Source organism: Chanos chanos, chromosome 6, assembly GCF_902362185.1.
Source record: "Chanos chanos chromosome 6, fChaCha1.1, whole genome shotgun sequence".
In the NCBI taxonomy this organism is placed as follows: Eukaryota; Metazoa; Chordata; class Actinopteri; order Gonorynchiformes; family Chanidae; genus Chanos; species Chanos chanos.
Window position 1 is genome coordinate 25,322,691 of NC_044500.1, and position 19,802 is coordinate 25,342,492.

The window sequence follows — 19,802 nt, forward strand, 5'->3', positions numbered from 1 at the left end:
AATAGATTAAATGTATGTTGTCTTGGATTGACCACACTGAAGTAATATTTATCGAGCAATGTACCCTGCACCCTTCTAAATGTATGAGAAGACTCGTGGAATACGGTTTAATTATATAAAATACTATACAATGTCTGTGTGCACGCTTTTTCAAGTCTTTACAATCGACTCTTGTCTCGTAAATAAATAAAGGAATCACTTAAAAAGGAAATCCAAACAGAATAAAACAGTATATGCGCTTAGAAAATGAATAGAGTAGTTTCATCTACACTTCCACAAAAATAAGCGCTCAAATCAACGTTTAATTTGAATTTGATAAGAATAGGACGTGCCAGAGAATTTCCACGTGACAACTTCAATGGTAACTCAGCGGCCTCGATCTGTCAGCAGTACAGCGAGCGACTACACATAATTGGCGACGTCACGTCAGTTTTAGGAAGTATTGATCACATGACCATCACCTTCCTGTTTACCACTTGCTCAGTTGAAGTGAGCGACTAGTATTGCAACACTTCCACGACCGACTTTTATTAGAGCAAAAACCAAATAGTATTCTGGATAATTTCCACAGAAGAGAATTATATATTTCGAATCATATGTCAACGGCTTTGCTGCATGTCTAGAAGTCTGTCAGTAGTGAAGACGTGACATTGAAGAATGTGACAAGGCCGGGCGTCCTCGGGATTTCCTGAGTCCGTTGCCCAGTGATGTTTGGATTTTTATCCATACCGTGTCATCGACATTGGGACTCAGATTATGAGACAGGGTGGTGGACAAAAAAATATCGACCATTATAGACGCGTCATGGTTATCTGTACTTGTTGTAAAATCCAAATGCATACATGTTATCCTAGTGGTTTATTCTATTTGTTGACCTGCAAGGTATCTGGGTATTGACTAACGTTAGCCAGCTACTTAAATTAGCAAGGGGCATTAAACTGGTAAACTACGAAGGTTGCTTTTAGTTTCTGGCTAGCTGGCGAAGCTGTGTATTTGGAAGGGTTAACTAGCCGGACTGCTGGCTAGTTAACAGATCCGTGGTGCAGAGGAGGTATCAGCTAACCGTTGCGCTGAATTCGGGACGTTTCCCCGGCTCCGGCCCCCTAAAACGGGCGGTGAGGAAGAAGTTGGCCGGGAAGGGATGGCCTGGACGATCGTCCCGGTCACAAGGAGCAGCGGTGTTTGACGGAGGGCGAGTTCGGCTAGATCACCACACAAGGCTCGGCACGATGATGGCCGCGTCTCCTTCTGCGGCTGGGAGCCTGACCGCTTCTGGCATCAGCGGCCGCAGGAGCGAGGAGATTGCCGATCTGATTGACTTGTTTTCGAAGACTCAGTATAGAGCAAAGGAAGTTACCCCGCGGGTAAGTTCATAGTAGCCGCTTTACTTGATTTCTGCCTCAGCGCTTGATATATCACCAGGAAACGATATCGTCTTACCAGCTACTATATCCATGTATCGCTGAAGCACTGTCAGTGTTTACCAGTGCACATAACTACCTTGCTTTCACAGTGTTTTGAAATTCTGTTGAACAACCAGATAGATAACCAGTTAACAAAACAGGATAAGTTCATCAACCGGGTGCTCTTTTGACAGCAAGAACATTTAAGAAAATAATTATTTTTTTGTGGTAATTGAACGAAAGTGTTTTTACTCGCTATTGTCCCTTCGCTCTTACAGGTGGACAGAATAGAAAGAAGATGTTTGGAACTCTTTGGGCGGGACTACAAGTACAGCATCATCTACAACACGAACGGCGAGATTTGCGGTCACTACCCGCGGCAGATTGTGTATCTAGAGTATGAGTGCACGGAGCCCAGTAAAGACAGGTAACGAGGTCACATATTTCAAACACAGCCGACGTCTAATGATTACTAACAAAGTTAATATTTAACAGTGGGACCGACAAATATAAACTTGGAAAAGCAGCAAACCTAAAAACCACAGTTTCACCTATTGATTTTTGTACTAGGATCTGGGACTTCAGAGCTCTGAGCAGTGCATCTCAGTGCAGACACATACTCTAGCCATAACCATATCAATTTTAAATAGTATATCATGAAGGAAACATTTCCTACATATTCTTTTGCAAGGCAATAAAATGGCAGGGTCTGGAGAGCTAATGGTTCACGTGGAGCTAAATGTGTGAGTTGTTGTTTCTCGTTTGAGGGCCTCTTTATAACTGAATTATTCATGCATATGACACACACCTTCCTCTTGTGCATTTGTTTCTAAATTCCAGTGTAAATTCCTCTCCGCGCCCCCTTTGCCGGCTCTAAACTTAGGCTTCAGGGTATTTATTATTCATTTCTGTGATGAGTGCTGTTGTAAACAGAACAGTTCAAATGGGAAACATGACAAAACATGGAGCACTCGCTGGGGTTATGTTTGTGTTGCTTTTAGACACCCAGGCAAAGCTACACACACTCACTCACACGCACACGCTCACTCCCAATTATCGTCGCGTTTGTCTAAGCAGAAGTGGAAAGCAGTGTCGATGGCTTGTTAGTTGTGTAGTGCTTGCTCAGCTTATGGCGCTTCCCGAAATGTTTTGACTCCGCGGATGTCATGTGACTGCCCCGCTTCTCTCTCCCCACCGTGGTGTAAATATGTTTATCTCCCCAAGTTCATCAGAGCAGCTTGACTAAAAAGGACACAAGCCTCCATAAAATGTGAGGTTAAGTCTTTTGTAAGGCTTAGAGTCCAGTCAGTCAGATATTACATAATTTAACCATTGTTCTGTTTCCAGTGTGGAGCTGTGACCTTGTGGACATGGATTTGGTGTCGTTTCTTGTGTTTGTGGAGAGGACTTTTTCAGTGTCTAATCTAAGCTCTCGCACTCTTCATGTCTGTCTGTTTGTCTGTATGTCTGCCTGCCTGTCTTCCTGTGTTAGGTTTGAGAGCACAGTCCAGATCAGCAAACTGCAAGACCTGGTCAACCGCAGTAAGATGGCTCGCTGCAGAGGCAGGTTTGTCTGCCCTGTTATCCTCTACAATGGAAAGGTGACTACTCCACACACATTCCTCACTCTCCCTGCTCTGAACACCACTGACTGATCTAACACTGACAGTGACGGCAGAATACAACTGTAGAAGATCAGTCTGGAATGAATGAGTGAATGAATGAATGAATGAATGATGCCAGTTTATTTAGTAGGGTAACAGAGCCTGACATGAGTAAAGGATTATGTTTACACATGTTGTTAAAGTCAGTTTGAATAGGAAAGTAAATCAGCAGTCATGAGCACCTGATGTAGCCACTGAGTCAGTTCTAGAATGAGAAGGCATGAAGGAGTTTGTAGAGGCGTCTGCACCCAGCCCTGAACCAGCCTGTCATCCAGGTATTGATCTGGGTCTAGACAGGCTGAGTTAGGTAGTGGTTTTCTGTCTGGTTTGCTCTAAGACTCCATGGGAGGACAGATCATTTCTGTAGGGATGTTGTGTGTCTCCTCCAGCTTGGTTTTGTGGATTTTTTGTAAACACACACACTCACACACTTACACAGTAACACACTCACACAGAGGACATTCATCTGTACTATAGGCTGGACTGCTGATCCCCTGGTCGTGAATTACAGCATTATATACCGTAATCTTAAAGTTAATGCCATTGTCATCCCTGTTTTCCAGCACATCTGTCGTTCATCCACCCTCGCAGGGTGGGGTGAGTTATACGGACGCACTGGCTACAACTACATCTTTTCAGGTAAGACCTTCTCCTGGTTCCTGCTGTGGTCCCCAAGTCTGTAAACTCATACACCTTTTCATACACACAGACCGCTCTTAAACCTCTTACTGCACTGCAGCAAGACAGTCTGATCTACCATGTCAACAAGACACATTTACACCATGTAGAAGTTTGGACGTCCAGCTTGGAGATTCAGCTATTCTCTGTTTGGTCCTGTGCTCATCCCGATGTTGTGTTCTCTTCTGGTTCTCCTCAGGAGGTTCTGATGACACGTGGGCTGACTCTGAGGAGGTACCGGAGGATGACAACGCAGTGCGGTGAGAAGCACGGCTGTGACCGCATTCTCTAAACTAATATCAGTCCTCACAGTTTTGACTTATTTAAGGCTTGTAGAATTCACTGTGTCCAGACAAGTGTCAAACAAAGTCATACCTTAGTTTTGATAAGTTCTTTACAGATGTATCTAACACATCAAATGGACAAAACTGTTGTTTTTTTGCATGTCTTTTAAGAGCATGTATAACCTGCTCTCTATCCTTTTCTTCCTGCTCTTCTTTCTCTCACTCTCTCTCCCTCTCTCTCTCTCTCAGTAATGGGGAGTCCCAGCTGTTTGATAAAGTGAGGGGTTTAGACATAAAGCTGTTACGTTATCTGTCAGTGCGCTACATTTGTGACCTCATGGTGGAGAACAAGAAGGTCAAATTTGGCCTCAAGTGAGTCCTGCTTTACGTAAAAAAATATCACCAGTCAACAGTGTCCTGCTCTGAGTCAGCACCTCAAAGCTGTACTTTTTACAGTAATCCACCACCAAATCATCGTGTTCATCATCATAATAATCATTATCATGTTTGTTACAAGTTTCATCTGTTAAGTCAGAAAAGAATGGGAGAACCCTTCGTGTTTTGCTTGACCTTACCTTGTATACTTAATCAGTTGTGTGTTTATGTTTTGTGTATCTCTGTGTATATGTGTAATTATGTGAAGCAGTGTGAGGGCTTTCTATGAAACATTATGTGTGCATGACTCATGTTTGTTTTTTCTGGTCTTTCTTGTTTTTGTCTTGTTTGTTTTTGTGTTCAGTGTCACCTCCTCTGAGAAGGTGGACAAAGCCCAACGCTACGCTGACTTTACCCTGCTCTCTGTGCCTTATCCAGGTACAACATGCGCACACACACACACACACACGTCTCTCTCTGTCACTCTGTCTGTCTATCTCTCTCTCTCTCTTTCTGTCTTTTTCTCTCTCCCTGGGTTGGTGTTTGATGTTTGTAGCAGTTGAATGATGTGTAGTTGAGAGAATTGTCTGTCTGATTCATAAGAGACCTTCTTCTTATGTTCTCTGTGCTTGTCAGGGTGTGAGTTCTTCAAAGATTATAAAGACAGAGACTACACTGCAGAGGGGCTGGTATACAACTGGAATCAGGTTTGGCTCTCCTCATAGCCCAAGTACACCAGCAATATTTTACAGCACAAACTCAATCTACCCTTCCTGTTCACACCTCCAATTCAGATCTGTGTGACAAGTCTCCAAAGCAAACCACAGTTAGAAATCCTCTTACCTAATTTAACACTGCTGAAAAAGACACGGTTGGTTTGTTGAAAGCTTGAACTGTTTTTGATGTTTTTCAGGACTTTGTAGATGCTCCCTTGACAATCCCTGCCAGTTTTACCAATAATCTGAACATAGATTGGACAGAATATCAGGTAAATTGTTTTTGTTTTTTCCCCCAACCCTGTTTGCCTTTGATGCTTGTGGACAGGAAATTTTGTTTGTTGTTCCCTTTCTCATCTGTCCTAACAGCAAGTGCAGTCCCAGCATTGCACAGGGTCTGTTCTCCTCTCAGTCATTCCGTCACTTCATCTGGGTGCTGCTGTTCTCCGGGCGCCCTCTGCTGGCAATCCGTGTCACTGCAGGCTGTAGATTGACTAGTTTTGACTTGCTGTGTGATGTCTACTTTTGCCTGTGCACATTGTAACATTGACCCAAAATATTACAACAGAAAACCTAACTAATCTTCTTGGGTATCTTTATACTGCACTGTAAAAATTTCATGTGACCTATCATATGAAGTACAACACGCTTTCGCCTCACAGCAAGAGGGTCTTGGGTTTGATTCCCGGGCGGCCAGGGTCCTTTCTGTTTGCATGTTCTCTCCGGGTTTCCTCCGGGAGCTCCAGTTTCCTCCCACAGTCCAAAGACATGCAGGTTAGGCAAATTGGACACACTAAATTGCTCCTAGGTATGAATGTGTGTGTGACTCTGTGTGTCTGCCCTGCGAAGGACTGGCGACCTGTTCAGGGTGTTTCCCCGCCTTTCGCCCTATGAGCACAGGGATAGGCTCCAGCGCCCCTGCGACCCTAATTAGAATAAGCGGCTTAGATAGTGACAGTGAGTGTTTAGTCCATCTTGTGGTGGAATTTGTGAACATAGAGGTTTATGTATAGTTGGTGTAGGTCTGTCTTTAACACTGTCTTCAAAATGAGTATGAAAAAGTAAAAAAAAACTTAATCTCAGATTCTGTCTCAGCTTTTCACTTGACCCTGTTCCCTGTCAAATCTTGTTAACAAATCCCTAGTCTAATCACATAGCAATATATCAGTCAACCAGCTGCTCACCAGACACCACACCACACCACACATTTACATTAGACTGGCTGTCTCTGTGAGGCCTGTGTGTCACCAGCATCAACCTGCTGCCATCTCCCAGCAGAATTCTCCTTCTCGTCATCAAAAGGAAAACTTTGTTGGCGTTACTGCAACATAGCATAAATTTTATTCATAAACATCACTTGAAAAAAATACCACCCCCTTGCACCAGGATAACAGACAAGAAACACGAGGATGGGCCTCACCTGCGGGCTTTCTCTGGACAGGTCTCTGTAGTGCAGGAAGTCACTCTGCACACAGTGTGTCAGGACATGAGAGAGTTACTGTGGTGAAGAGCAGGGTTTGGCTGGCTCAGGCACACGCAGGAAAAACAGGCTGGGAATGTGAACGGGGCCAGGTGTGGAAGAATGAGGTGTGGAGGAATGAAAATGGAATTTCCTGATTCTCTGTGTCTGCTCTGTAGCTGTATTCAAAGTGTCCTGTGCAGGTTCTAATCTGCAGAGGTTTGTTTTCACATGTGCGGTTTGGAGAAGAGTTACGTCACAGGAGAACAGTGAACTTCCACCTCACAGTCATGCGTCAGCCCGTCACATCCAGCCAATCAGACAAAGGCAGCTTTTGACACTGATTAGCATGGCTGTATCAAGTTAGCTAGCCAAGTACATGTACCAGACTTTGCTGAAGTGTAGGATGAAGTACAGGGACACCATATGTCTCTGACAAGTTTAAGCCGTGAATTACGATTCATTGCATCACAAAAAGCCTTCTTCTGAAGCTGCTCACGATCGTTTCCTTGGTATCTGGATAAACTTTATTCCGAGCCTCGCGGCCCTTAAGAACTGGTGGTGAAAGGCAGCGGCGTTTTTACCCGTCTCCCCTGGTATGTTTCCTCTATCAGCAGTGCCTTACTGCAGTCTTGTCATTAGTAAATGATAGAGCTCTGATTGGACAGTTCTTTTTCCCCTTAAGATGACTCAGAGCTGATTGGACAGTTTTTTTTCCCTTAAGATGACTCTGAGCTGAGGCTACATTAAAACCAAGTTGCTGATGAAACAATAGACTGATGAGTGGCAATTTTCAAAAAGAAATGTTGATTGGCTTTTAGTCACGTGCTTCCCACTGGTGAGTGATATCTGTATGAAAGCTTTCATCGTGTTTGTGTATTTCAGACATGGGACCTGGTGCAGCAGACACAGAACTACCTGAAACTGCTTCTCCATATCATCAACAATGACGGTACAACACACCAGCTTTCACCCATACGCGCCAACTGGCACCCAAACACACTGACTCTGACCCGAACACAAACACACTGACTCTGACCCGAACACAAACACACTGACTCTGACCCAAACACAAACACACTGACTCTGACCCAAACACAAACACACTGACTCTCACCCAAACACAAACACACTGACTCTGACCCAAACACAAACACACTGACTCTCACCCAAACACAAACACACTGTCTCTCACCCAAACACAAACACAGTGACTCTCACCCAAACACACTGACTCTGACACAAACACACTGACTCTCACCCAAACACACTGACTCTCACCCAAACACAAACACACTGACTCCGACCCAAACACAAACACACTGTCTCTGACCCAAACACAAACACACTGACTCTCACCCAAACACAAACACACTGTCTCTGACCCAAACACAAACACACTGACTCTGACCCCCACCCAAACACAAACACACTGACTCTCACCCAAACACAAACACACTGACTCTCACCCAAACACAAACACACTGACTCTGACCCAAACACACTGACTCTGACCCAAACACACTGACTCTGACCCAAACACACTGACTCTCACCCAAACACACTGACTCTGACCCAAACCCAAACACAAACACACTGACTCTCACCCAAACACACTGACTCTCACCCAAACACAAAGACACTGACTCCGACCCAAACACAAACACACTGTCTCTGACCCCCACTCAAACACAAACACACTGACTCTGACCCGAACACAAACACACTGACTCCCACTCAAACACAAACACACTGACTCTGACCCGAACACAAACACACTGACTCCCACTCAAACACAAGCACACTGACTCTTACCCAAACACAAAGACAAACACACTGACTCTCACCCAAACACACTGACTCTGACCCAAACACAAACACAAACACACTGACTCTGACCCAAACACAAACACAAACACACTGACTCTCACCCAAACACAAACACACTGACTCTCACCCAAACACAGACACACTGACTCTCACCCAAACACAAATTCACTGACTCTCACCCAAACACAAACACACTGACTCCGACCCAAACACAAACACACTGACTCTCACCCAAACCAAAACACAATGACTCTCACCCAAACCAAAACACACTGACTCTGACCCAAACACACTGACTCTGACCCAAACACACTGACTCTGACCCAAACACACTGACTCTCACCCAAACACACTGACTCTCACCCAAACACAAACACACTGACTCTGACCCAAACACACTGACTCTCACCCAAACACAAACACACTGACTCTCACCCAAACACACTGACTCTCACCCAAACACACTGACTCTCACCCAAACACAAACACACTGACTCTCATCTAAACACACTGACTCTCACCCAAACACACTGACTCTCACCCAAACACAAACACACTGACTCTCACCCAAACACACTGACTCTCACCCAAACACACTGACTCTCACCTAAACACACTGACTCTCACCCAAACACAAACACACTGACTCTCACCCAAACACAAACACACTGCCTCTCACCCAAACACACTGACTCTCACCTAAACACACTGACTCTCACCTAAACACACTGACTCTCACCCAAACACAAACACACTGACTCTCACCCAAACACAAACACAAACACACTGACTCTCACCCAAACACACTGACTCTCATCCAAACACACTGACTCTCACGCAAACACAAACACACTGACTCTGACCCAAACACACTGACTCTCACCTAAACACACTGACTCTCATCCAAACACAAACACACTGCCTCTCACCCAAACACACTGCCTCTCACCCAAACACACTGACTCTCACCTAAACACACTGACTCTCACCTAAACACACTGACTCTCACCCAAACACAAACACACTGACTCTCACCCAAACACAAACACACTGACTCTCACACAAACACAAACACAAACACACTGACTCTCATCCAAACACACTGACTCTCATCCAAACACACTGACTCTGGCCCAAACACAAACACACTGACTCTCATCCAAACACACTGACTCTCATCCAAACACGCTGACTCTCATCCAAACACGCTGGCTCTGGCCCAAACACAAACACACTGACTCTGATCCAAACACACTGACTCTGGCCCAAACACAAACACACTGACTCTGGCCCAAACATGTTGACTCTTGCCCAAAGACACTGTCTGTGGCCCAAACACATTGGCTTCCACCCAAACACATACACACTGACTCTCACCTCAACACATTGACTCTCACGCAAATACACTGCTTCTTACCCGAACACAGTGACTCACACCCAAACCCAAACACACTGACTCTCACCCAAACACAAACACACTGACTCTGACCCAAACACACTGACTCTGACCCAAACACACTGACTCTCACCCAAACACACTGACTCTCACCCAAACACACTGACTCTGACCCAAACACACTGACTCTGACCCAAACACACTGACTCTCACCCAAACACACTGACTCTCACCCAAACACACTGACTCTCACCCAAACACAAACACACTGACTCTCATCTAAACACACTGACTCTCACCCAAACACACTGACTCTCACCCAAACACAAACACACTGACTCTCACCCAAACACACTGACTCTCACCCAAACACACTGACTCTCACCTAAACACACTGACTCTCACCCAAACACAAACACACTGACTCTCACCCAAACACAAACACACTGCCTCTCACCCAAACACACTGACTCTCACCTAAACACACTGACTCTCACCCAAACACACTGACTCTCACCCAAACACAAACACACTGACTCTGACCCAAACACAAACACACTGACTCTCACCCAAACACAAACACAAACACACTGACTCTCACCCAAACACACTGACTCTCATCCAAACACACTGACTCTCACGCAAACACAAACACACTGACTCTGACCCAAACACACTGACTCTCATCCAAACACAAACACACTGCCTCTCACCCAAACACACTGCCTCTCACCCAAACACACTGACTCTCACCTAAACACACTGACTCTCACCCAAACACAAACACACTGACTCTCACCCAAACACAAACACAAACACACTGACTCTCATCCAAACACACTGACTCTCATCCAAACACACTGACTCTCACGCAAACACACTGACTCTCATCCAAACACACTGACTCTGGCCCAAACACAAACACACTGACTCTCATCCAAACACACTGACTCTCATCCAAACACGCTGACTCTCATCCAAACACGCTGACTCTGGCCCAAACACAAACACACTGACTCTGATCCAAACACACTGACTCTGGCCCAAACACAAACACACTGACTCTGGCCCAAACATGTTGACTCTTGCCCAAAGACACTGTCTGTGGCCCAAACACATTGGCTTCCACCCAAACACATACACACTGACTCTCACCTCAACACATTGACTCTCACGCAAATACACTGCTTCTTACCCGAACACAGTGACTCACACCCAAACCCAAACATACTGACTCAAACACAGTGCTAAATTTTTAAAAAAAATTTGCTGAATTATTTTGTTGTCTTTTTGTTTGTTGAGATAGTTTTGTTTATTTTTATTTTGTAGCTTGTTACATCTCTGTTTTTGTGTTAGCCTTGCTAATTGCATATTCCCTGAACATATGTGGTGTTGTTGTTGTAGTAATACTGAAGGCTTGCTTACAGAGCATAGAGAAAGGTCCTGAGGCTGCGTTCTCACTGATTTAATAATGTGTTTGTGTTTTTGTTTTTATTTGTGTATGTGTGTTCCTGTAGATGACAGTGGCCTGCTGGTCCATTGTATATCAGGCTGGGATCGGACTCCCCTCTTCGTGTCTCTCCTTAGACTCTCTCTATGGGCCGTGAGTATCACTCTCTCTCTTTCTCTCTCTAGTATCTCTTCCTCTGTCGCTCTGTCTGGACTGTGAATCTCTCTCTCTCTCTCTCTGCTCTCTGCCTCACTCTCTTTGTTTCTTTCACTGTCTTGCTGTAGCTTTCTCTCTTTCCCTCTCCCTCCTCTTCTCTCTCTCTGTCTCTTTTGTCTTTCTCTATGTCAGTCAGTTCTGTTCCCATTGCTGTTTTAGCTGGCTAGACCTGCTCCATCAAAGTTAGCCCAGCGTGTTTTATTGTGAATCATAAAAGACTGTCCATAGTAGGGGTAAATCGAGCTGATCTGTTAGTGCTCAGTCTGTTCAATGTGTCCATATCTTTTTACAGGATGGTGCCATTCATGCCAGTTTAGAGCCAGCAGAGATTCTGTACCTGACCATCGCTTACGACTGGTTCCTCTTTGGGTAAGAACACACAGTCCTGTCAGAGACCCAGCTCCATCCACTCTCCAAACTCCACACCTCACCACACCACACCTCACCTCACCACACCACACCAAACCTCACCTCACCACACCTCACCACACCTCACCACACCACACCACACCACACCACACCACACCACACCTCACCAAACCTCACCACACCATACCACACCACACCTCACCTCACCACACCACACCACACCTCACCAAACCTCACCACACCACACCTCACCACGCCTCACCACACCACACCACACCTCACCAAACCTCACCACACCATACCACACCACACCTCACCTCACCACACCAAACCTCACCACACCACACCACACCACACCACACCTCACCACACCCAGCTCCATCCACTCTCCAAACTCCACACCACACCTCACCACACCACACCACACCACCTCACACTGCCCTGTCAAAGACCCAGCTCCATCCACTCTCCAAACTCCACACCACACCCAGCTCCATCCACACCTCACACTCTAGAGATAGAGATGGAGGATGGAAACAGAAAAGAATTACAGTGAAAAAGAATCAAAAGATGCAGGCTGTCGAAGAGGGATCCTGCTCTGTGTGTGTGTGTGTGTGTGTGTGTGTGTTTGTGTGCGCACATATTTGTGTTTGTGTGCGCATGTGTGTGTGTGTGCGCGTTTGTGTGTGTGTGTTTCTATTTATAGCTCTTCAGACACAAAATGCCCTGCCAGTGCAGTTGAATAATTATTCTGTTGGAATCTCGGCCAAACTCCCAGAAAAGCGGCCAGGAACAGCAGCGGGGGAGGGGGAGGGCTTTATCTGTGAATATAATTTTCACCAGGCCTAGTCAGGTCTTTCATAATTAAACTGTATGAGACAAAGAGAGAGAGAGAGAAAGAGAGAGAGAGGGACACAGGGGAAGTCCATATATGGATTTTTCTCCTGCTCCCTTCTGTGTGAACTCCCTCTGAATGTTTGTTGAGTAGTGTTAAGTTTAGTAAAACTGGCATGTTTGTTGTGTGAGGACGACGTGACGAGTCTTGTAATGTTGAGAGTTTGAGGACATCTGTTGTCGGCTTTGTGGTGAATCTTTTAATTAGCCTTCCTGCGGAAACACACCACACGTTGGCTTAATTATATCATGTGTAGAGACACTCAGAGACTCTGCTTTAGTCACTGGTAGCCCAACAGATTCATTTTTTTTCCTCCCCACATCAACCACAAATGTAAATATTTCTCAACAAGGCCACGTAATTCACATGCCTCAGCTGGAATTTAGGCAACTAATTAGTTATAAAGCCGCTACACTAGTAATTATAGGAAACCCAGCTAACTCGCCTTTCACTGTTTGTTTGTGTGTCAGCCTGTTTGTCTGTCTGCCTGCCTGTGTATGCATGTGTGTGTATTAGGGGTGTAAGCTACACATATTTGTAAGGTACTGTTTGGTACAGGACGTTCGCTTCAGGGCGCATTGTGTTCGGTTCGGTACGTGTTACGTGACTGAATATAGTCTAGCTTTAACTACGCATGTTACGTGCATAACTTTTTTTATGCTCTGATGGTCAGTTGACCGAAACGTCAGCAAGTAGTGATACTTGACAAGATACAGCGTGCCCACTCTTCTACATCTCTGTGTGCGGAACTAAAATTAAAAAATCAGTTTCCTCTCCGATTCCATAACAGAGCGGTGACTTAGCAGCTGAATTATCCCATGTTCAGTGATGCAGCCTCATAAGTATGGCGACCACAAAGCCAGCGCTTTATTATTATTTATTTGACCTTTTGAAGCACTTTAAGTTTTAAAATAATTCCCAGACATAGGTATGTTTTTTTTTTTTTTTACGAAAGAAAGGTTCCTTATGTGCTCAGGAAATTATGACCAGTGCCACTATGTACAAGTTTGTACGAGTCTATATGTTTACTAGTCAAATTCATAGTAAATGAAAAGAAATTTCATGTTTAGCATGTTCCCTTTTTCACTGTACTGAAACCGTACCGAATCGTGACTTCAAAACCGAGGTACTTACCGAACCATTACTTTGGTGTACCGTTACACCCAATGTGTGTGTGCAGGGAGTGTGTCTGTACAGAAATGTTGTTTATTTTTTATGTTATTCTCTTCTTGGTCCTCAGTCACATGCTGCCTGATCGTCTCTCTAAAGGGGAGGAGGTAAGTTATGATTTTCAGATCATTGTCACTTTATAAATGAGAGAGAACGGGTCAGATCATTCACACAGAATATACTGGATCTGTACTTTCAGTTAGAGTAACTAAGGCTTGTTTTAGTCTCAGAAACCCATGCACACAGCTGTCTGATGTGGGCATTTTGTTTTATATTTGTAGTTATACTTATGTGGTGTGTGTGTGTGTTGTGAGAGCACTTTATGAGAGAGCAGGAGCTACAGTAAACCAAAGCTGGAGTTATATCAGCAGTTTGTATTTGATGCGTTAAACTAACTGAAGCATTGAAGCTTAATAAAACGTTTTCTCATGTACAGCCATGGTTCCCCTTTAAAGGATTATTCCATATCTCAACTCACCCCTCAAACCCAGCACAGTCAGTCTGTTGAACATGGATACATGTGTTTTATGTGGGGAGAAACAGTGATACCGTAAAGTCAAACCAAAGGGACATTTGAAGAACGAGGTTAATGGTCAAATCATTTTTATGTATATCATGTGTTGGTCACTTTAGGTCCATGTGTGTTTAGACTCCAGAGCCTGGGGGTGGCACTGTTTGGTTACATATGGAGTCCAGTGGAAGAACAGTGACACTGTCTCGATTCTGTTTTCTGAAGGTTGTTCTAAACCCTTTCTGTCTCTGTCTCCCTGTCTCTGTCTCTGTCTCTGTCTCTGTCTCTCTCTCTCTCTCTCTCTCTCTCTTCTTTTTTTTTTTTCAGATTTTCTTTTTTTGCTTCAATTTTTTGAAGCACATTGTCTCTGAGAAGTTCTCAGTTGTAAGAAAACAGAGGTAAGTGTCTGACAAGGTGTCACAGAGCGTAAGCCTTTTCACAAATCAGATCAATCACATAATCATTGGACCTGAATCACACTCAAACAGAGGTGGAGAGAATTCAGCTGTTCTTGTTCTCTCCTGTTCTCTGTGTAAGTCATACCAGTGCTTCTCCCAGTGAAATCACACAAGGAAAGCCCCAGGCCGCACTGCTGAATGCTGAATGCATGCACTGTGTTCTCCTTATTGTGTAACGTGTTGATTTTGGGTGATAAATAAACAGACCCAGCTGTCAGTACGCAGAACTAGTGCCTGTTGAAGATTTGGGAGAGGCTGCTCTGAAAGCTTAAACTCTGCTGGGAAGCGGAAATGTTTTTTTTTTTTGTCATCAGCCTGAAGCTCAGCCAATCACGAGCATTCTTTGAGCAGATGTTACGCTGTTTGGTTACACACTTTAAAGGCAGTTACATGGGGAGCCATGTTACACATCCCACTCTGGACAGCCAAGACTCTTTATTTCATGTTTTCTTTGATATCTCGTTCCCTCTCTCTCTCTCTCTCTCTCTCTCTTCCTGTCATTCTCTGAAATGTATTGTATTCCTCACCACAGCCATGTTTTTACCTCGGCAGGAGGAAAAACTCTCAGTTCAAGGATGCTGATTTCACCGTGGATGATCTCTGTCAGTTGAGTGAGTTTCCTCTCCCCTCCTGTTTCCCCTGACACTTCTGAGAAATGAGAGACAAAGGTTTAAGGGGGTTTTAGGGCAGTAATCTGTAGGATTAAATTACCTGCTTCCACTCAGATTTGAATGAGATTTAATAACTCTCTCATGGAAGAAGCATGCCCTGTGTTTTAATCACTTTCTTAATGAGAGTATGATGAGTGTCATTCTCCTCTCTCTTTCTCTCTCTCTCTCTCGCTCTCTCTCTTTCTCTCCCAGAGTCCAGACACAGGGGCAGTGTGACCAGTCTGAGTAGTGATTTTTCTCTGATCACAGAGGATGTGGCGGCGGCCTGCAGTGTGCCTGGAGAGGCTGCAGACCTGTTCTCCTCTGCTCCTCAGGCCTGTGCCGGGTATGACACTCCTGCCTCTGGGGATGAATCCGCTTTTGTGATTATCTGGTTGTTCCATGCGACAGTGCCTCAGCCTGTGTCTTTGGACAGATATGTATTCATCAATAACACAGCAGTGAAATGAAGAATAATAATTCTCTGCTCAGTTTCCACATTTCACTGAGCTAGGCTGTGAAATGGGCGAGAGAACTACTGTAACTTAGACAAGAAAAAACCCTCAGTTTGTTTACATGGGGCTGTGGTTATAAAAATTGATTCCTAGTTTTTGGAATATATGGATATTTGTACTTAGAGTGCAAACATATTCTGTGGAGATCTACATATCTCCTTACAGAATTAAAATGCTCTTTTTTTCTTTTTTTTTTTAAACTGAAAAACTCTGTGTTCTTTACCGGAGCACATATTTGTGATGATGAAGCAGCACTAAAATATTAGAGATGTAACTTAAGGTTAAGAGGGGTGTTCTGTCTCTCAGGAGGAAAGCCATGACGTCGTCTCCTCAGACTGTTTTCTGGAACCGGCCTGCTCTGTCAGACGAGCGACTACCTCACCCACTCACAGAGGCCAAGTCCTCCAGTTCCTCCTCTTCCAACCAATCAGAACAGGGCTTCACTCGCACTGGGAGCAGCCCATTGGCGGTGCCTGGGAGGAGGTGAGTCTTAACTCCCTGGTTCACTTTGCCTGTTTCTTTCTTTCTGTTTTTCGGTCTGTGTGTGTGTGTGTGTGTGTGTGTGTGTGTGTGTGTGTGTGTGTGTGGTTGTGTGTATATGTGGTTTAGAGTGTTTGTTTGTGAGACATTTGGCTCTGACTTTGTATAACATTAAGACTGGTTGAATCTGACTTTTAGAGAAGGTGCATTGAAACTTGTGAGCAAGTGAGCACGCGCACACACACACACACACACACACACACACACACACACACAGACACAGTCGTGAGGCAGTGTTTTTTGGGTTGAGTGTGAGAGATGTACAGGGATTGGCTGTATGTTCTCATTATCATGTAGTGTGTGCTGTTTACAGAATACTTTTTTTTTCCATGAACGGCAGGTGAACCATGTGCACATTTAAGAGGTGCAAATAAAAAGTGCACGTTTTACCGAATGTTCACTCTACACTAGCGAGAAGCATGTTTAGAGACACAGAGTGTTTGAGAGTGTTTGTCTGCGGGTTGAGCGGAGCCGTGTTGGGTGAGGTTGAGTGCTGTGTTTGGGATCGGTGCCAGTGAAGAGGTGATGCAGTAGACTGGATTGTGACCTGACGGGAGTCTGGGTGGGGTTTTATCTGAGTGGTTTTTTTTGATGTGGCATTTTTATTTTAGTGATCTTTTTGATGTGGGGTTTTTATTTGAGTGATTTTTGATGTGGAAGGCCAAGGCCCTCTCGCTGATGTCGCTACCTCTCCTCAACACAGCCGGCCTGAACCTACTGACTTTCCCTGATCCCTCGTTCTCTCTCTCTCTCTCTCTCTCTCTCCCTCCCCTCTGTTTGTTCTGCCCTCCTTTGTTGATTCTGCTCTTGTTTCTTGTCTTTTGCACTGAACTTTTCTCATTTCTATTCCATTTCTCTCTCTCGCTTGCCCAATATCCCCTGTCTGTCTGTCTTTCTTTCTTTCTTTCCTTCCTTCTTTCTTTCTCTCTCTCTCGCTCTCTCTCTCTCTCTCCCTCTCTCCAGGTCCATGGTGGAGTATGCACGCTCTGGTTCCTCTATCTCCACTGACTATGGTAGCTGGCAGATTGTTTCGGGCTGTGGGAGCATCCATGACCAGCCCCCGCTCCCGGCCGAGTCTCCCCTCCCCTTCAGCTTCCAGGATGAGGGACCCAGTGGCCGGATGTGAGTCTGACCCCACCCTGCCCCCTGCCCCTGGAACTTATCCCTTCCAATCCCGCTCCCCCCTTCTCTCCCCGTTCTCAGCGCAGGCCTCGGGCAGTGAGAGGGCTTCGCTGTTGGGTGCACAGTCTAACGTCCATGGCTTGTGGTCATAGTGAGAGTGTGTTTGTGTGTGAATGTTTTTACAGTGTGACTGTGTGCTGGAGCATGTGTGGGGAGACTGGTCTGTCTATGAGTTTTCCTCTGTAGGCTTATATAAGTAGTGAGTGTAGGTTTAGCTATAGCTCATCACACAGTGTAGGCTTTCAGTCATATGATGTTCAGGGGAGCATGGTCGGTGAGACATGCGTGTGTGTGTGTGTGTGTGTGTGGAATGAAGCAGATTGTGTATTATTTACTTGGATGTGAGGAGGTTATTCACTCAAAATGAAATGTGATGATGAGAGAAAAACTGAAATAGAATGCACAGTGTTTCCTCCCTTCCCTCATTCTGAAAGCTGCTTCTTTTCATTCTTCTGGATTCTCTCTTTTTTTTTCTCTGGGAATCTCTCTTTCTGCTCCATCAGGCTTCCAAATTGACTGTGTCCCTAGAATAGGGCCTGTAAATAACTTCCATCCGTCTTTGTAGAGGGAGGAAGGGAGAGGCAATGCACTCAATTACTTTATTCTTTTACAAATGTGTTCTAAATCTCTTTGTAATGACGTTAGGTCTTCCATAATAAAGCCTCCATGATGGAAATGCCTTTATAATGAGAAAACTGCTTACATTTTTATTCTGTTTCCCTCACTTTCTTTCTGTTTCATTCTCTCTCTCACCCCTTCTCCTTGTCTCTCTGCCTGTGCTCACCTCTCTCTCTCTCTCTCTCTCTCTCTCTCTCTCTTTCTCTCTGTGTGTCTAGGTGTGCGTACGTGCCTGAGAGGCAGATGCGGTTGGAGGCAGTGAGGGAGTTGTTCCTGGCAGCGTACAGCTCAACAGTGGGTCTCAAGTCCTCAGCGCCCAGCCCCTCTGGTGCCATCTCAGGCTTGCTGGAGCAGTTTGCCCGCGGTGTGGGCCTCCGTGGCACCAACACAATCGTCTGAAACACAGCCTCCTCATCGCTCCACCCAGTTTTCAGTCCTCAGCCCTCCAACCCATCCTCCCCGCCCAAAATATCAGTCTCTCCATCCGCTGTGTTCTGCCTTCATCTCCTCCACCTTGTCATTCCTCCAGCTGCTCATGTCTCAACTGAACCGCTACATCACTCTACCCTGCCTCCACCCGTACTTCCACCACACAGTCTGTCAGTTGACCTTCTGTCCCCATCCTGTCATTACTACACCTGTACCTCCATCATTTACACCCATCCACTTCTTACCTTTTTACTGTACTGAATTCTGTGTGAAACCCCTAACATAAACCATACCACACTCTCTTGTTAACTGTGTATGCGTGTCTGTGAAGGCAGTTATAAATCTGAAGCTTGATAACTGGGAGGGGAAAAGTGCCAAACTTCCACCCAGGGGCTGTGGTCTTATCTCTTTTGAGATTTTTATTGGTGTTTTTTTTTTTTTTTTAACTGGCAGAAGTGACTGTTGAAATGGCCCTTGTTTGTTTTGTTTTAATTTATGCCGTTCCAGTTTCTTTTATTTCAACTCTGTCTTTTTTGTTTTTGAGTAGTTCATTTGTAATGAGAGGGGGCGTGTAGCAGAGCCAACTAGGACGGTTACAAAGGGAATCTCTTTTTTTTTTTCTCCTGAAGTACCCGTAATGCTTCCACTATAACACAGAGAGCCTGAACAAAGCAAACTTAACACTGGTGGGTTTTTTTTTTTTTTGCAATACTTCTCACAAGTTTTGGCCAGAAAATTCAGACAGGCCCCAAAGGATAACTTTCAGAAATGTGAGATAAGTATGTTGAATGAGGAAAAGAACTGGATGTCTTTTTTTAAAAAAAAATACATTAGTGATCCATTTAGCTAATCTTAGCTCTGAGGCCTGTTGACATCAGTGAAGGCACGGGCAGTATTGGCCTGACAACATCAGTGAAGGCTTGGGCAGTATTGGCTGTACTCCGATGCTTTGTGATGGTTATGGTGTGATAGATGTATATTTTAACAGTGAGAC

General features: G+C 44.9%; 1 protein-coding gene across 2 annotated transcripts; it reads left to right on the plus strand.

The window, feature by feature from the left end:
* Positions 1-489: 489 nt before the first annotated feature.
* Positions 490-19,251, plus strand: mtmr14 (myotubularin related protein 14). 2 transcript variants are annotated; one of them, XM_030776672.1, is made up of 19 exons: positions 490-1,364; positions 1,682-1,830; positions 2,896-3,004; positions 3,631-3,706; positions 3,945-4,005; positions 4,279-4,401; positions 4,769-4,842; positions 5,041-5,111; positions 5,318-5,392; positions 7,465-7,531; positions 11,323-11,408; positions 11,764-11,840; positions 13,976-14,012; positions 14,744-14,814; positions 15,427-15,485; positions 15,738-15,870; positions 16,346-16,522; positions 17,543-17,701; positions 18,598-19,251. In XM_030776672.1, exons 1-19 carry the CDS (start codon positions 1,230-1,232, stop codon positions 18,776-18,778), a joined length of 1,920 nt encoding a protein of 639 aa, XP_030632532.1. In that variant the 5' UTR covers positions 490-1,229; the 3' UTR covers positions 18,779-19,251. The 2 variants fall into 2 exon arrangements, with proteins under 2 accessions (XP_030632532.1, XP_030632533.1); XM_030776673.1 differs by lacking the exon at positions 17,543-17,701.
* The last annotated feature ends 551 nt before the right edge of the window (positions 19,252-19,802 follow it).

Excerpts from the sequence above, each read along its gene's own strand:
- mtmr14 (XM_030776672.1), top strand. The coding sequence starts at position 1,230 with ATGATGGCCGCGTCTCCTTCTGCGGCTGGGAGCCTGACCGCTTCTGGC. Across the intron at positions 3,005-3,630 it reads TTATCCTCTACAATGGAAAG|CACATCTGTCGTTCATCCAC; the intron begins GTGACTACTCCA and ends CCTGTTTTCCAG. Across the intron at positions 14,013-14,743 it reads GTCTCTCTAAAGGGGAGGAG|ATTTTCTTTTTTTGCTTCAA; the intron begins GTAAGTTATGAT and ends TTTTTTTTTCAG.